Source organism: Microcaecilia unicolor, chromosome 10, assembly GCF_901765095.1.
Source record: "Microcaecilia unicolor chromosome 10, aMicUni1.1, whole genome shotgun sequence".
In the NCBI taxonomy this organism is placed as follows: domain Eukaryota; kingdom Metazoa; phylum Chordata; class Amphibia; order Gymnophiona; family Siphonopidae; genus Microcaecilia; species Microcaecilia unicolor.
The window spans coordinates 5,662,155-5,680,914 of record NC_044040.1 but is presented as its reverse complement, the minus strand read 5'-3'; the positions used below and the strand labels follow the sequence as shown (position 1 = coordinate 5,680,914).

Genomic DNA, 18,760 nt, shown 5'->3' with positions numbered 1-18,760 from the left:
TTCCCACTTGTTAGCAGGCTCAATGCGGCTTACAATAAAACAAAATTTACAAGATAGCACAAATGGATAAAACGTTTAAATATAGTATATAAAGAGGTGGACTAAGAAAAGGATAAGGGAGGATGGTGGAAGAGGGTGTAAGTTGGGTAAAGTATTGTGAATAAGAGAGAATGTATACTAATGGTTTGGAGAGGGATGAATTCAAAAGGAAAAAGCATATTTAAGTTTTGCCAAGTAGTCAGATCCAGGTATCGCAGATGGATTTCTAATTAAGTCAAGTCATATGTGTAGGCTTCCTTGAAAAGGTGAGTTTTAAGTAGCTTCCGGAAGGGTAGATGGTTATTGACTATACGAATCGATCTTGGTAGGATGTTCCAGAGCTTGCTGCCTATAACGGAGAAATTGGATGCGTAATATGTTTTGTATTTGATTCCTTTACAGTTGGGAAGGTGTAAGTTTAGATAAGTTCAAGGAAGGTCAATCAGATTGTACATGTAGGTTGGGGAGTCTTCGTAGATAATCTTGTGAATCATCGTGTGGACTTTGAAATTTCTTCCATAATAGGAAGCCAATGAAGTTTTAAACGGAGAGGTGTTGCACTCTCAAACCGCGACTTACCAAAAATAAGTCTGGCTGCCTTGTTTTGGGCAGTTTGGAGTTTTTTCAGGACTTGGGCCTTGTCCTGGAGAGACATCTCTATTTACCTTTTTTCTTACTTAGTCCCTTGCACCATGGTGAGTCTAAATCGGTTCCGCTCTGCTGATTTTCTCAGCACCCTCTGCAAGCTACTGCTGATATATTATGTATGTTGGATTTATAAATCACATGAGTCAAAACTTCTCCAGGCAGTATACAATAGATTAGAAAATCAAACCAAAATAAATATATTATTTTATATGTATCCCGCAACATCTACGATTCTGTGCAGCTTATGACATCGCACACATAATAAATCCACAATAACGCTAATAACAACAGTATCATCTAAAAAGTAATAAATAGCAAAATTATGGCCAGCTGAAAAGGCCATTTTCTTAGCCTTCATATATCTCCCAGCATTTGCTGCTTTTTTGTTGACTCTTAAGACCCATTTAGGAGGGACAGGAAACAAAAGCCTGGAGAATTGGGTTAATACATGAAAGGTTACCCTGTTCTTCAGTGCAAGGCCTGGAACTTTGCAAAGCCTGTAATGGAAGCCCACGTGGACATCTAAGACAGCATCTATCAGCCCCCACCTCCTCTCCCCCCTGGCCATCCCAGATATTGCCCCAATTGCTTGAGCCTCTACCGCCATCATCTTTCAAAATAGTATGTCTGACCCCTAACGCACTGCTAGGGGTCATTCTGCCAAAAAAGGCAATGCCCTAAGGTGAAGCATAACCATAAAAGAAACAGCTAGAGGGAAATGGGTTAAAAGCTAGGGTGTGGCTTTAAAGGTGCACATCTCTTTTTTGTAAAATCTGCCTGCAGGGATGGCCAGGGATAAGGCTGAGGCACACTCTTGATCTTGGTAGGTGGAGGAAGGGAGTCCCAATCATTACACACTGGTAAAACCTAGTGGCTGGATTCAGGGTCCTTGATTGCAGGGCTCTGGAAGGACTGTGATTGATGCGCAGTCCCCAATGAAGGAACCTAAAAGAACGGACAGATCTTATGTACTTATACTTATGTACTTATGAGTGAAGGTTCATGACACTGGTTGTGATTGAGTTGGGAGTCTGAATGCCTTTTTAAAAGAAACCAGATGTAAAAAAATATGAGAGATTTATTTATGTCAGTGGAAGAAAGAAATGAGACTAGGATATTTGCAAAGAAATTAGTTCATACTGGTTCTGTTGTAATGTACGAGTTTGCTTCAGGTAATGTGTGCCCTTTGGGAAATAGCCGCTTTGTGCATCGCAGCATTCATTTGAATGCTTGTTTTAAAAAAAACAAAACAAATAAAAAGGCAGTTCATGTTTACTCTTTACTCTGACACAAAGTCCCACAACACTCTCAATATATTTTTAAACCTGCATAATGAGAAGCTGCGGAGACGACAAAAGAAAATTATATATTTCTGTGTTGTATCAAATGAGTCATGGTATAAGATCTGTATAATGCCAGCTGTTCCAGATGTGATACGCCACTCCTTGACCAGTGAGGCTCGTCAAGATCACTGTTAAGTACATACATGTCTTTCTCTTGATGTTTCTTCTAGGCCCTGGGGGAATCCTTGGGACAAGGTGCTGATGATAAGGACATGGATATTATTACCAAAGTGCTGAAGGTGAGGAAGGATGAGGCTGAAGCAGCGCAATCTGTGTAAGGAGGTGGTGTAGGGATTATGCACAGTGGGTACCAATCTGTCTGCTTATCCTTGAAAAAGAGGAGACTGGTCCAGATAAGACTTACCGTTCTGCTGGTCACTATTTCATAACCGCAGGGGCAGACTGGGGATGTAAAATGACCAGAGATAAGACGCAGCAAATCCTTTTTGCTTACTGCCCAATAACCTTTATCCTCTTGATTTCCCTTCTTGTACGAATCTTTTTTTTTATTATTTTTATTTTTTGTTACATTTGTACCCCGCGCTTTCCCACTCATGGCAGGCTCAATGCGGCTTACATGGGGCAATGGAGGGTTAAGTGACTTGCCCAGAGTCACAAGGAGCTGCCTGTGCCGGGAATCGAACTCAGTTCCTCAGTTCCCCAGGACCAAAGTCCACCACCCTAACCACTAGGCCACTCCTCCACTCTGGAAATAAGAATGGAACAACTCATACAGTACCCATGTGTAAACATTCAGCTTTATTTATTTATTAGGATTTATTTACCGCCTTTTTGAAGGAATTCAGTCAAGTATATATCCGTTCCCCTAGATCCTCCCCCCCCCCTTGAATTTAACAAAGTTAGTAGGGAATGGGAAAGGGAATGGAATTTGATATACCGCCTTTCTGTGGTTTTTGCAACTACATTCAAAGCGGTTTACGTACTTATTTGTACCTGGGGCAATGGAGGGTTAAGTGACTTGCCCAGAGTCACAAGGAGCTGCAGTGGGAATTGAACCCAGTTCCCCAGGATCAAACTCTGCTGCACTAACCACTAGGCTACTCCTCCACTAGCAACATTCCATGTAGAAGCCTGCCCTTGCAGATCAGCAACGCGGCCACACAGGCTTCTGTTTCTGTGAGTCTGACGTCCTGCACATATGTCCAGGACGTCAGACTCACAGAAACAGAAGCCTGCGCGGCCACGTTGCTGATCTGCAAGGGCAGGCTTCTACATGGAATGCTGCTAGTGGAATAGCATTCCATGTCGAATCTGAAATAGGGAAATGGGACTTGATATACCGCCTTTCTGTGTTTTTTTGCAACTACATTCAAAGCAGTTTACATATATTCAGGTACTTATTTTGTACCAGGGGCAATGGAGGGTTAAGTGACTTGCCCAGAGTAATCAAACTCAGTTCCCCAGGATCAAAGTCTGCTGCACTAACAACTAGGCAACTCCTTTGTTCTTATAACCTCCCACCAAATGCAACCCAAGGCACAACCTGCCTTTGTTTTTCAGCCAGTATTGCATTAAACATTTATGCCCAACCATACATGCCAAAGAGAAGATGTCGACCCAAACCAAAGATCCCAAAACTAAGTGTTTTCCCCAATAAAGATACCCAGGGGAGAAAATGGAATCAAGATACCCAGTATACTGTACTGTAATACTTTAGACCAGAACTGGTGAACCTACGGACAAAGCCGTAGAGCATGAGGGAGAGCACCCTCAGAATTACCACACCTGACGCATATTTCAGATTCGATACTCCCAGATTAGTACGCCTGCACCTGAAAGACGTAGGCTGTAGTAAAGATCTGAAACGTGCATTCTCCCCAAGTCGCTCCTTTAACCACCCTAGGAATAGGTTTCGGTGCATGACTAATATCGGCAGAAATCAATCTCGTGCCAAGGTCCTCATTCCACTTAGCAACTAATTCTTTATTGGGAGGCTCTACAGTCCATAGGTCTGTCACACTGCCCCCACCTCCAGTGCATCTTCCAGCCAGGACTTGCTAGAGCCATCTTGGTCCATTTTTCTTCAGTTAATCTCTGTGTCCGCTTTCTTTTTCCTCCCTCTGTCCTCGGCGTCATGCCTCTCCCCTTCCTTGCCCCTCTCATTCGCACAGTGCTGTTCCTCTGCCCCTCCCCTCTTCCTTTCTCACGTTAGTCAACAGATCCCTTTCCGTGCCCCCTCATCTTCACAACCTGAGAGCCTGTATTCATCAGCTACCACTGTTAAGCGCCCCCTGGCTGAGAAGTCCAGAATGGTGTCGGTTTTTGTGCACGAGATGAACTTGCTCCGAAGATGGAGTATGTATATCCATGTATTTTATAGAATATGCACGTATGTTGAAACTCCATCCCGCTGTCCCCAAACCATGCCCTCCAGGTGCTTTATATGCACATCACATGAAAGGAAGTGTGCTTTTATCATATGCCTTCTTTTTACACAAATATGTCATTAGTGCAGTGTTATAAAAAGCCCTGTTCTGTGTGTAAAATGGACTTTGCCCACAAAAACAAGGTTTATAAAATTGCCCCTTTACTGTTCTCGGGTGCTTTGCATCAGGCACTGTTAATCTGTCCTCTGCGGGTCTGGCAGCACAGACTCTGCCAGGCCACAGTCATTCATCCTCCTCTTGGTCGGGTGGGGTTGAGGAAGGAGCAGTGGCCTGGCTTGAACCAGCTAAAACCTGCAGTGGTCCACTGGCAATTTGCTGGTTATTCCAGCACTGCACAGTTAGACACAAAGAGGTACATATTGCTGTTGAAGAATTTAGGAGACCAACTTGGAGGCATAGTTTCAAAGCACTTAGCCTTCCAAAGTTTCATAGGTTTAAGTGCCACACATAATAAATAGAATGTATTTCTGTTTGGATGTCAAATGTAAATGGAAAAATTAGCCTATTCTATTATGTTTATTTAAACATTGGAGACCAAAGCCTAAATTTAAAAGCTCTGTTTGCAGAGAGAATTGATAACTGTCCTGCCTGGAGCTTAGAAATCGTCTCTTTCTCTTAACCGGCCACTAGGTGGTGCTGTGGTAACTCGACTCCTTCTCTTCACAGTTCCTGCTGGGAGTCTGGGCCAAGGATTTGAATGGGCGAGAAGACTACGTAAAGCGCAGTGTTCAGGGAAAGCTGGCCAGTGCTACCCATAAGCAGACAGAATCCTACCTGCGACCCCTATTCAGAAAACTGCGTAAAAGGGTGAGTTCTTCAAATCCCTTTTTTTTTTTCTTATTTCATAAAACATTGCTTTTAAACCTCTTACCAGAAAAGGTTCAGTTTAAAAGGCTATTGGTGGGGGGTCTGTGCAGACACCACTCTACCGGAGGGGAGGGAGAGTGGGTGGGGGTTTGTGCAAACGCCACTTTACTGGGGGACCTCAAGAAAAAGCCCAATATGAAAATTTAATTGTAAAATGTCTTACTTTCCACAGACCCTTCCAGCGGACATTAAGGAGTCTATAACAGATATTATTCAATTCATGCTGCAAAGAGAATATGTGAAGGTACGTGCTTTGTATATCATACTTTATTTCCATCTCTGCATTCAGACTGGGTTGGGAACGTACATTGGAAGTGTCATGTGTTCGATCCTCAAGGGAATCTAGAATGGGGAAAAAGGCAAGACCTGGCATTCACTGCAGGAATGTGGTAAATTCATTCATTGTGGTCTTCCTTGTTTCCATTTAACAAGTGTCTAATTTTACTGACTCCCACGGAAACAAATGGCTTGAAAGTGTCCCAGTATCCTGGGAGAGTACACTGGTTAGCTGTGCCCTTGCCAGAAGAGGCCTGTACTGGTAATGGGAGCTTCGAGCTCAAATCTCAGAACTAATAGTCAGCAGCTGTCTGTTCATGTCTCTCGGCCCCTTCGGGAAAGACATCTCAAGAAAAAAAGGGTTGGAACTTACAAGCCCTCTGGTGAATCATGTGATCGTTAGTGAGGATTTTTGGGTAGTGGGATGCAAAGGTCCAAATGAGGAGAAGTCATTGCAGCCAGAATGGCCCAGGGCCCATTCAAGTCTTAGCATCCAAGCCCTCGGCTCCCAGGGACAGAGAAACGTGAAAAATAAGAAAAAAATTATTTTTACATTCTCCCGTTCTGGACAGGAACCATCACCTGACACCTGCCTCGTCTCTTACATACGAAGGGGGGAGGCACGTGGAGGAGAAGGATGAAACTTTTAATACTCCGTCGTATTGTTTGGGAAGTCATCTCTCGCCTGCCTGTTGAGGAATGTGCTACAGGAGAGGCACCTGGAGCTTTGCTCCTGCATCAATGGCAGATAGGGGGAAAGGTGGGGAGGGACACATATCGGAGGACTATAAGAACCCCAAAGCCTTTTGTGAATCACTGTGCTATAATCTCGGGTTTGAGGAGGGGGACGACTGATTTGGTGTATTCCGAAACCTGTTTTGTATGCGTTTCTTTTGCTATATTTTTTAAAACTCAATAAAATAAGACATTAACTAGATGGCAACCCCCTAGAGATTATGGGCCACTGAGACGTGCGTGGGAAAGAGAATTGGGCTTTGAAGTGGTGTCTTGGGACGTACCGAGGGTAGTGGCGCGCATACCCCTGTTGGTAACAGATGCTCGTTTGAGAGAATGTGCATATCGATGTATCCACAGAGGGTATGTGGCAGCGACACAATTAGCACACATGGGAGGGGGTCGCAGCCCAAATTGTCTCAAATGTGGAACGAGTCCAGGTACGTTACTACATATGTTTTGGAGCTGCCCTCTAGTGAAAAGATTTTGGACTCAGGTTCGAGGCTTTTGGGAAAGGCGACTTGGAATTAAGGCCCGGGGGGCAGTTGAGCAATTAATTTTAGATCTCCCAGAATCCTTTGGAGGGCAGAATCGTTTTGAAGTACTGTTACTTCGTAAGATGTGCTTACTGGCTAGGAAATGTATTCTACAGTACTGGACGGTTAAAGACCCCCCAGCATACTGGCATTGGAGGAACCAGTTGCATCAGCTGGTTTCCTGGGAGGCTGGCGAGATTAGATACTCGCAGAGAAAGAGAATTACGTTTCTGGCCCTCTGGGGCCCCTACTTACGCATCCTAAACCCTAGAGGCCGGAGTTTACTTCTTAATGCAGGGTGAGCTTCCTATGTTGATTTGGTAAAGTTCCTTCAGGTTGGGAACAGGGGGGGAGGGGGGGAGGTTGGGGGGATGGGGAGAGAAGGTTAGGTTGGGGGGAGGGGAGAAGATAAGGGGTGGGTTGGGGGTTTCGAGAGGGAGGGAGGGACTTTGTTAAAGGGTGGTATTATAATTGGATGACATTGTGTATGTTATAGGAGCACTCTAGATGTATTTTGTGGATGTATTTGGGATTCTGCTGGATGGTTGTTCAATCTATTATATTGTTTTGTCATCAATAATAATAAAAATCGTTGAAACATAAAACTCAATAAAAATTGTTTGAACATTTAAAATTATATGGATACAGAAATATCCTGTCTCTTTGTAGAATGTACACGTCATCAAATAATTATGCATCTTGGCCACCACCTTGTATGCATGGAATCTTGCAGCTTTTTGGATCCTGTCGGTTAGTTTTGGATTGACCACTGATGAAAGCAGAATACTGGGCTTGATGAACCTTTTGGTTCTTGTCTTCTGCTTAGTAAGGAAGTAGGGTTGAGGGAGTTAGATTTAGCTCATAAGCTCTTGCAGCCATAGGAACCAACTTTTCAAAATGATTGGGGGTGCTGAACACAATCCAATATTCTCCCTCCATCTACCACCACCAAAAAAAGAAATAGTCCTAGATTGAATTCACAGATAACACGAGGCTCCGTTTCCTGAACTTTAGCTTGCAAAACATTGCTTATTCCTGAGACATTACTACACCATCAAAGTGCTGTTCCCCTGCACGTTTTAAAATCCAAACCACACCTTGTTAAGACATCTTTAATACTGTACACAAACCTGGGCAAAACCACACTCAACATTACCATACCATTCATGCTACAACCTAATTTGTGAAAAGGCATCAGTGTAAATATTACACTGGGCCCTAAAACACCAATACGTTATCTAGTGAAAAACAAACAAGACCTCTATGCAAAATACCACACATGAAAAACACATGACACATCAAATATATCAGAGATCAGTAAGAAGGCAAAAAAACTGAACTAGAAACCTCACGAAGCCAACTAAAATGGAAAGTATCAGAGATGTGCATTTGTAAAAGTTGACATATTCCAGTGAATTAATTCAGAATAAAATACTTTTCTATCTTTGTTGTCTGAGCATTTTATTTTTCTCTTCCCTTTGGTCCCAGTGTTTCTTTTCTGTGTCTGTTTGTTTTTTGTTGTCTTCGCTGTGGTTTGCCCATTTAACATTTGTTTCTGCTCCAGGTACACCATCCTCCTTCTGCATCTTTATCTATCTTGTGTAACATCTCCCCTCTGTGTCCCTGTCCCTTACCTTCCTCCATTTTCATCATCTGCCCTCTCAGTGCCCTGATCCAGCCCTTATATTCAACATTTCCCCTCTGTGTGTGTCTTGCCCTATGCTACATTTTCCCCTCTGTGTCCCTGTTCCTATTCATCCCCCTCCCCCTGTGATCAGTATTACTCCTCTGTCCCCCACCCCCCGTGTCCAGCATTACCCTTCTGTGTCCCTATCTCTTCCCCTTCCCCCTCCATACCCAGCATCTCTTCTCTTTCCCTCCCTCCTTCCCCCTGGCCCTGAGGCCAGTATCTCTCTCTGTAGCTTCTCACCCACACCCACTCACAGTTCAGTATGGCTTCCTCTTGGGTGTCCAGTGTCTCTCCCCCTCTCTTCCATCCAGCATCTTCTTTCCCTATTTCTTCTCCCCCCAGTCTCTCTCCCACCCCAAGCTGGTCCAGCATCTTTCTCTCTCCCTTTCCCCTTTCCATCCAACACATCTTCCTGTCTGACTGTTCCACCTCCCCTTTCCTGGTCCAGCAGAGCAGCATCTCTCCCTCCCTCCCTCTGGCCTGCAGGTGTATGCTTTTCCCTTTTGTCCTCCCCCCCCCCCCCCCCTGCGGTTCATCGGTGCTGCTAACTACCTTGATTGCTACCGGTAGAGGCATTGCGGTGATTAAAAGGTGCTTCCTCGGGGCCTCCATCTTTCCTGTGACGCATCCTATCCATGCGGATCAGGAAGTTGCATCAGAGAGGCAGGACGCGTCATAGAGAAGACCAAGATCCTGAGGTAGCTCCTTTCAATCACCGCAGTGCATCTACTGTCATTGATCAAGGTAGTTAGGGAGAGCTGCCAACAGTGGAACAGCAAGCATGGCGTAAGAATTGGGGGGGGGGGGGGGTCCCTTTTGTGGAGCATTGCACTTGCCGTGCCCGAAAATATTGATGGTGCTCGAGCACCCACAGCACCGGCCCTATGCTTGCAGCTGACAGCAGTGGAGGGTACTTCTGTGACCAGTGAACAGTGTCAGCCTCTCCTCCTGATAAGACAGCGTACTTAGTATAGTTTGTCATTTTCTTCTGTATTTCTCCCGATGCCGGAGGAAACAGGTAAAGAGTGGGACAATGTACACAAGAGTAGGAATTCAAATTATTTCCCCACAGATCTCCACATTGAGCCTGACTCATGAAAGCTGTGTTTCTGGAGCTGGTCATTTGTGAGCCAATAGCAACCCTAATTTCTGAATGCAAGTCCGCGAGTCCTGATGTGCTTTCTTTGCAGGTCTTGTTGCTCTGCTGCACTTGGCCCCTTTTGTAGCTGATCGCTGTAAGAAATGGATTAACTGCCAGATTCTATATAGGTCGCTGGGCAACGTTGGACAGAGCGTAGATCCAGATGGAAACTAATTAGCTAATTAGGCAATAACAATCCATTGTTGGCGTTAACAAGTGCTAATTTGTGGCCAAAGTTAGGAGCAAAATGTGCGCTAGTATTCTGTAAAGGTCGTTCCGTCCAGAGTGCCCTTTACAGACTATTAGCCTAGCACGAAACAAGTGCCCCCCCCCTTTTGTGTGTAGGAGAGCAGACCCTGGTGCTTCGTTTTTCTTCAGTATAAGTTAAACTGCTGGGGTTTTGGAACACCATCTCCGCTTCTAGCAACGGGGAAATCCAGCTGCTGGCACAAAAGGTGCTGCAGCTTTCAACAATGGAAATGTTTATTTTTTTATTTGATTGCTTGCCAAGTGTTGGAAACCACTTCCAGTCTCCCGTACTAAAGCTCCTTTGTATGGTAGCGAGCTTGGGTAGCATCCCTGGCTTTTAGTAACGACATTCTTTTGTTGTGTTTTCTGATGAGTGAACTGCTGGATTCTGTGTAAAACTGGTTTGAACTTGCTTCTTTTAGAGGGCCAGGATAAACCAGCTGGGTGGCTACTGGGGAGTTTCAAGGCAGCTGAAACTGTGCTATCGTGTTTTATTAGTTTGCTTCTTTATGTCCACAGGCTAATGACGCCTATCTCCAGATGGCCATTGGGAATGCCCCGTGGCCCATTGGTGTCACTATGGTTGGTATTCACGCTCGTACCGGTCGTGAAAAGATTTTCTCCAAGCACGTGGCTCATGTTCTGAACGATGAGACGCAGCGGAAATATATTCAGGTAACTGCGCCAGAATGTGTTCATTGGCAATTCCACCTAGTCAGGATGGACCTTGTTTCTATACTACAAGTAATGGATCAGTATAATGTTATGCAAAGAAATGGCAGTGTTCTAGTCCATTTACACATGTGTAGGACCAGCTAGCAGAAACTACGCACCGTGTTTTGAAAGCACGTATTTTGTCGGGGGGGGGGGGGGGGGTGCGTATAGGCAGAGCATGTAAATACAGAGTAAATTATAGAACACTTGGCCTGGATTGGCCGCTGTCGTGGACAGGATGCTGGGCTCGATGGACCCTTGGTCTTTTCCCAGTGTGGCATTACTTATGTACTTATGTCCTCTACTTGGCTCACTTTTATTACATAGAGCAGTGATTTAACCTATTGTGATGTCATAGTGGCTCATTCCACCAATAAGAGCCAACCTCATTAGTGATGTCACAATGGCTTGATTGTATAGAATGTTTGTACGTTTGGGAAGCTCGCCAGGTGCCCTTGGCCTGGATTGGCCGCTGTCGTGGACAGGATGCTGGGCTCGATGGACCCTTGGTCTTTTCTCAGTATGGCATTACTTATGTACTATTATTTACGCGTGTTCTGCTGATTTAGGTGTGGGCATTTGCACCAGCTAGTGACCTCACCTTGAAAATTGTGTTCAGTTCTGGCGGAATTAGAAAAGGTTCAAAGAAGAGGGAGTAAAATGATAGTGGGGATGGGACGACTTTCCTATGAAGAGAGGCTGAGAAGGCTAGGGCTTTTTAGCTTGGAGAAGAGACGGCTGAGGGGAGATATGATAGAAGTGTATAAAATAATGAGTGGAATGGATCGGGTGGATGTGAAGCGACTGTTCACGCTATCCAAAAATACTAGGACTAGAGGGCATGAGTTGAAGCTACAGTGTGGTAAATTTAAAACGAATCGGAGAAAATTTTTCTTCACCCAACGTGTAATTAGACTCTGGAATTCGTTGCCGGAGAACGTGGTACGGGCGGTTAGCTTGACGGAGTTTAAAAAGGGGTTAGATAGATTCCTAAAGGACAAGTCCATAGACCGCTATTAAATGGACTTGGAAAAATTCCGCATATTTAGGTATAACTTGTCTGGAATGTTTTTACGTTTGGGGAGCGTGCCAGGTGCCCTTGACCTGGATTGGCCACTGTCGGTGACAGGATGCTGGGCTAGATGGACCTTTGGTCTTTCCCAGTATGGCACTACTTATGTACTTATGTAAAGAGGTTAGGGCTCTTCAGCTTGGAAAAGAGACAGATGAAGGGGGATATGATTGAGGTCTACAAAATCCTGGGTGGTGTAGAACCAGTAGAAGTGAATCGATTTTTTTTTTTACTCTTTCAAAACGTACGAAGACTAGGGGACACTTAGAGAAATAAGAGGAGGATTGTGGAGCAGAAAGGAATGAAAAGCCCCCTACCTTGAGGCACCTTCCTCCCTCCAAATGTGAAACGGCAAAATTGTGTGTCAAAATCAAGGGCACGAGCAGCTATCCATGTCACAAAGTTATCAGCACATGAGCTGCTTGTAGATATTATACTGAGAGAGTTTTTTTTTGTATTCAGTGAGGAATACACCACCCTAATTGGCTGCCATTTTGTCTGGCTGTGAGGGGGGGAGGGGAAGGAGGGAGATGTTTCTCCACAATATTGCTCAGATTATGAACTCAGTATAATCCTTTTTTTTTTTCCCTCCCAGGGGTTGAAGAGGTTAATGACGATTTGTCAGAAGCATTTTCCAACAGATCCATCAAAATGTGTGGAGTACAACGCATTGTGACGCCTCCGCCTATGCAGAGAAGCAGCCTGAGTGAAGCTCGGACGTCACAGGCTTGAGTAAAACTAGCACTGGAGATGCAGGAAACGGCATGGGAGTGCTGTACTTGTGCCAGACCACAAGAAATGTGGCTTCGACTCCCACCTCCAGGAGTGTCCATTTCAGATTATTAATGGACTCCATTCTTCCCTCCTCTGTGTGTTGGTTGATTTCTCATAGTCCAGGAGCTGCTCATCAGATTTCTGCCTGAGCAGGTAGTGCGCTCAGGCCTTTTGGACACGGGATGGTGGAGAAAGATTTAGAAGTTGGAGCCTAATTACAGTGAAACTGGTAAAGCTTCTTAGTGCTTCTGAACTTGCAGTAAAGACTATTTGATGTCACACTTTAAAACTCTGTAAATACAGTATTTATCATTTTACCTTCAGTTGAGGTTTTCTTTCTTTTCTGACTGGTGTGTTTTTTTCAAACCCTGCATTTTGACTTGTCGTCTCTGAATTTTTGGGATGTGCAGGTTAAATAGTTTTGAATGCTGTTATATTGCAAGGCTCATACACAGTCTGAGGTGCTATTTTAGCCATAGCTAGCATGGACTGCAAACGAGCATTGGCCTTCTCTCTGGAGCGGACACAGCCCCACAGACAGTCTGCCCAATCGTTTGTTTCTTTTGATCCCAGCAGAAGGGGAGTGGCTGTCGGGAAACGCACCATATCCAATTGGCTAGCAGATTGCATTTCCTTCGCTTACGCCCAGTCTGGGCTGACTCTTGAGGGTCATGTCACAGCTGGGGGGTGTTGTGTTTGTGATATCACTGACTGGTGCGTTCCTGATGGTACAAAATGGCTGCCTCCAGCACCTGCAGGAGGGAGTTGCCCTTCAGGGTCAGCTTGAGGACCGTTTAGCTCTCTGCTCTGAAGCCCTGTGCAGAACCAGAAAAGGAAGTTTACCACAAAGGTGTAGAGCTGCTCTGACTGAGTGCGGTAGTCCAAGCTACAGTCGCCCACACACAGATCCACTGGTCCTGGGGGCAGGGTTAGGGACTAGAGATTGCTCCGTCTCACCCAAGAAGAGGGGGGGGGGAAACAAAGGCAACAAGTCATAAGTATTACTGAAAGGACAGCCTTTCCCCCTCCAGTTTTTATTTACAGACTGGCTCATCATTTAAAAAAAAAAAAAAAAAAGTAAATCTGTCTTTCTTTCTCCACTTTTCTCCTATTTACTAACTTTCCATTTCCTGCTCTTCCCTATCTCATTATTTTCTCAGCTTCCTCTTTCTTTTTGTTTTTCACCCACTTTCAAGACCCCCATCTGTCTTTCTGTCTTGCTAGATTTGTGCTTTTTTTCTTTCCTCCTGTCCATCGATGGACTGAGAACAGGGCTTGGGGGTTCATCTCTCCATTTCTAAACCAACAACCCCCTAACCAACCTCCCTCATTCCCAACAGCGTCAGGCTCAATGTGGCTTACAGTGCACCAATGCAGCAAAATTAAGCTAATACAACAGAAAACATACACAAGTTCCAAGTATTCTCAAAAGACCTGCTTCTAAATGTAGTCAAGTTGTCCAAAACGTTGCCCACAAAGGGTCACAGTAAAGGGCATTACATGCCCCTTAGGCGTGCCCTTCGGTGGCATGCGTGAGGCAGCGTGCCTCAAAAGCTGGTGCACTTTTGAGCCTGGTCTGCAGATAAGGGTGGGGCCAAAATGCTGCTCTGCTTTCCTGCACTGTCCCTGAGCTTGCTTGATAGAAAACAGTTCACCAGCACAGTTCCTTTCATAACTGAGCACAAAGCCATCTAGGTGACAAGATACAGGTACAGTGAAGCACTTCAAAATAACGAATAAGCCACAAAAAGTGCCTTAGATGACCAGGTGACCACTGCAGGAATAAAGGAGTGACACCCAACCTTACTCCTTCCGTGGTCACTGACCCCCTCCCACCCCGCAAAGATGTAAATGAAACAGTACAAACCAGTCTCTATGACAGCTTCAGATGTTATGGCCAGACCTATTAGAGAAGCAAGCCAGGTTCCTGGAATAGCCTAGTGGTCAGTGTAGTGCACTGTAGAGGTGACCCAGGCCCATAATCCACTGTTAACTATTACACTTGTGGTGGAAAGTGTCAGCCCTCCCCCAAAACCTACTGTAACCACATATAGGTGACACCTGCAGCCATAAGGGCTATTGTAATGATTTATAGTTAGAAACAGTAGGCTTTTTGTGGGTTTTGAAGGCCTCACCATACAATATAAGAGGGTAATGGTGAGATGTATACCTAGGACCTTGTAAGTGAAGTTCACTGCAGCGCCCCTTAGGGTGCCCCACTGCTCTGCTGGGATGCCCGGGTGTGGCCAGTCTACTCGGAAAGCTGGTGGCTTCGACGTCCCAATGACTTGATTTTGTGTGGTTTTCACCTGGACTTTTTTTTTTTAATGGTCCAAAAAGATAGATGTATTGAAAATGCCCTTCCTTGTGTCAGCATTTACTATTTTGCTTTCTGGAAAATTTGCAGGACTGATCAAGCTATCCACAGGATTTCCTAGAAAGCCTCTGATTCTGAATTAACCCCATCGAAAGAAAAACACTTTATGGTAGAGACAGACACAAATGGGGGGGGGGGGGGGGGGAATAAAATCACTTCAGTAAAGTAGATTCTGAGCTCTGAGAGGGGAGATTTAGTCTGTCAAAAGTTTAGATATGAAGCCTGAAGAAAAGACTGTGAAATAAGTCCGATTCCTGTAGATGCGTCTGACAGCCGGAAGACCATACACCGAAGGGTTTGGCCCTTTTAAATCCTTGTGCCCTTGGAAAGCAGTTCTTCAGATATGGAAAATTATCCCTAAGGGTAGTTCTTGCATTCTAAGAACATGCTGTCCTTGATTCAGGTCTTTGCATGTCTGACACTCTGAAATGTTTAAGTGACCCAGGGACCTTGTGGTGCTGTGAAGTTCAGTAAGTAGAGTTATGGTGCTTCCATGTGAATATTCTGTTACCTGTGTGACCCAAGCCTCATTTTCCAAAATATGAGCCCAGGACATCTGATGTTAACCCTGTTTCCCTCAACTTCTGAGGACTTTGCATGAGTAATACTGAGAGGGTAATTTTTATTAAGAAAGTCACATAGGCTGCGCCTGGGTAAACAGGCAATAAATGCACAGAGTGGAGGAGTGAGAGATGGCCAGGTCAAATACCACTGCTGCTACTTGTGACCTTGGGCAAGTCACTTAACCCTCCATTGCCTGAGGTACAAACTTAGATTGTGAGCCCTCCTGGGACAGAGAAATATCCAGAGTACCTGAATGTAACTCACCTTGAGCTACTACTGAAAAAAAGGTGTGAGCAAAATCCAAATAAATCAATCAACCTGGCACAGGTCTGGCTTCTGTCCCTGCCCCTGCCCCCTGCAGACTCATGCCACCAGCCACAACTGTAAAGCGGTAATGGGACACAGGAAAGGCCTTGATGGGGCTGCCGAAGGCTACCAATTTTACATTGCAGTGGCGGCTGGCACAGATTTGGAGCTCTGTGGAGGTGGCTGGAGAAGGTGCTGGACCTGTATGCGGAGAGAGGGGGGAATGGAGAGATACCAGGCTTACTGGAGTAGGAAGAGAGACTAGACCTGGAGAGGGGTAGAGATACTGGACTTTGGGGAGGGGAGGGGGAGGCAGAGCTTACTGGACCAGAGAGGGGCATAGGGATGAGAAAGGGAGACTGGACTAGGGAAGGGGGGGGGGGGAGCTGCTGTACCAACAGGGGCATGAGAAAGATACAGGACCGGGGGGGGGGGGGGGAGAGGTCATAGTGAGGCAGAGATACTGGGGGTGGGGGAAGGCAGGGAAGAGAGAAGATGGCTATGGAGAGGGGCAGGGACATAGAGAAGAGATGTTGGGTATGGAGGGAGCATAGGGAGAAGGACACAGGAGAGATGCTGAATATAGAGGAAGGATAATGGCACTGAAAGGGCAGATGCTGAACACAGGAGGACAGGGACTGGACCTAGAGGGGAGGGCTTTCCAGGACAGATAAGGGATGCAGAAGATGGATGGTGCACATAGATAATAAATGTCAAAAGGACAGGAGACCCTAGAAATAGAGTTAAGAAAAATAGCAGAAACGAGACACAGATTAAAGCAATGCTTGGAAAACAAAGGTAGAAAAATATTTTAATTGTAATATGTCGACTTTGGGGAAATGTGTATGTCTGGTATCTATTGCTGTGACAGGTTTTCTGTATAGGTCTGGAATGTGTTTGCTTTTTGCAGGGTTTGTTTCATGAGGCTGGTCTTTTTCTTTACCCCAACTGCCTTGGGAGAGGTGTTATGGGCACATCTTAATTTTTCACTGGATGGTAACAAATCTTTCTTAATAGCATTTTAGATAGGACTGTATGTAACTGCTCACCCATTGGAAGGGCCAGTCCCTCCTACCACGCAAGCACAGCTAAGGTCCATCTGCTCACTTGTATCGCATGTCAGAGTTGCTGAATTGCATCAGAATTCTTGGAATAGCAAAGCACTGAAAGCGTATAAACGGGACAGACAGCAAATGGTTTTTCACAGCACATTTATGTAAGAGCTTCCAGCTGGCTGGAGTGGGTGAACCAGCAAAGGGTCCCTGGAGTCACTATGGGAACATTTTTACAAGTGGTTTTCATCACAGACTGAAGCCCTTTGCAATGAAGATTTGATGAATTACAACCACAGGCTTGAACTTCAATGGGTTAATGGTGATTTTATCTTCTTTGAAATTCATTAAAATGTGTGTGTGCACCAGCAGTTTCCTTTTGCTGTTTTGGGCTTTGGATAATTAAAACCAACCCCCCCCCCCCTCATTCACAGCTACCTGTGGGGCCCCCTCCCCCCCTATTTTTATATCCCCTTTTCAGTAGTGGTCCTTGACTATGGCCCATGAGCCACAGACCACAGTCCCTCCAGACTGTACAAATGGTGGCTACTTACTCATCTTGAGCAGTGACTGGGGTGCTCGATGGCGGGGGCTGTGAGTGCCTACAAACTTTTTATACGGTTCTGGAGAATGTGAATTTAGTGCCAGTAACGGCCTGAAGTGATGTGTTCAGTCTTTTGCCAGGAAATGTCTCCTAAATATACCTTCTCTGCCCTTTGAATCTGTTCTGTAGCCTGGCCCTGTGGTTTGGCTCTACTTTGTTGTGTGATGGAGCCAGAAGAGCTGGCGAAGGTCACAAAGGGACACGTGCTCAAGCTCTAGAAGAAGCTTCTCCCTTCCTTGCCTCCCCACCACCCTGAGGCCAGGATCTCTGCCTCCCTATGACCTCCCTCCTCTATGGGTCTGAATCTTTCTCACACCCCTGTTGGTACAGCAGCTCTCCCCCCCTTACCCCTGTCTAGGGAGCTCTCTCATCCCTATGATCCCCTCTGGTCCAGTAGCTCTGCTACACCCCCCCCCCCCCCATGATCCCCTCTGGTCCAGTAGCTCTGCTACATCCCCCCCTATGATCCCCTCTGGTCCAGTAGCTCTGCTACATTCCCTCCCTCCTCCCCAAGTCCAGTATCTCTCCCCCTGTCCGGGTCTTGTCTCTCTTCCTACTCTGGTAGGGCCAACATAACGAAAGAGTGGCACTGTAATCTTTCCAGCCCTTCTGCAGCAGGAGGACTCTGTCATCCACACAGAATGTTTAATGAGTTAAAAAGGCTGGGGGTGGGAAGGGGCAATAAGAAGGAGAAGCTATTCTTAGGCGGTGACCGTAGCTAGAAGGTTGTTAGGCTGTATAGGGAGAGGACTCTACACTTGTCCGTTGACTGTACACTTGTCTTTAGATTGTAAGCTCCTTGAGCAGGGACTGTCCTTCCATGTTAAATTGTACAGCACTGCGTAACCCTAGTAGCGCTTTAGAAATGTTTAGTAGTAGTAGTGGCTTAAGGATTTGCACCTAGTTGCTTCTATTTTCCGAGCTGTAAGATTGCTGAGAACCCGTAACAGGTTTCTTCTCCTTGAGATGGTAGGAACCGAAACTGTCTCAGGCTGGACAACAAAAGGACCCCAGAGGAAAGGGGGAAGAGACCTCACTCCTGTATGAATAAGAGCTGTCATAGTTCAGTAGCCTGGATCAAGGCAATTTTTATCTCTGTGCATTTTCTGGTCTAATGGTTACAGGTTGAGAACCAATCCTGCTGCTTCCAGGGCACTTTCTTGTGACATTAAGCCAGGGGCGTAGCCACGGGTGGGCCTGGACGGGCCCAGGCCCACCTACTTGCCGTCCAGGCCCACCTATCCAAATCCTTCATCGCTGTCGCTGCCTTTTCTCCCGCGGCTTCCGGGAGGCAGCGATCAGCGTTACCTGTCAGTGCCTGCCCTGAAATTATGCTTCTCTTCTCCCCAGGCTTCGCCCCGCTCG

At 45.8% G+C, this 18,760-nt stretch overlaps 1 protein-coding gene across 3 annotated transcripts in view; it reads left to right on the top strand.

The window, feature by feature from the left end:
• The window catches only part of PRPF18 (pre-mRNA processing factor 18), a 43,896-nt gene extending 31,081 nt beyond the window's left edge, over positions 1 to 12,815 (top strand). For 2 of the 3 annotated variants that reach the window (XM_030216494.1, XM_030216495.1), the window contains 5 exons: positions 2,201 to 2,269; positions 5,105 to 5,245; positions 5,478 to 5,549; positions 10,452 to 10,607; positions 12,314 to 12,815. In XM_030216494.1, the coding sequence (XP_030072354.1) occupies positions 2,201 to 2,269; positions 5,105 to 5,245; positions 5,478 to 5,549; positions 10,452 to 10,607; positions 12,314 to 12,394 (519 nt within the window). In that variant the 3' untranslated portion in view covers positions 12,395 to 12,815. The other variant, XM_030216496.1, reaches the window with a different exon arrangement.
• The last annotated feature ends 5,945 nt before the right edge of the window (positions 12,816 to 18,760 follow it).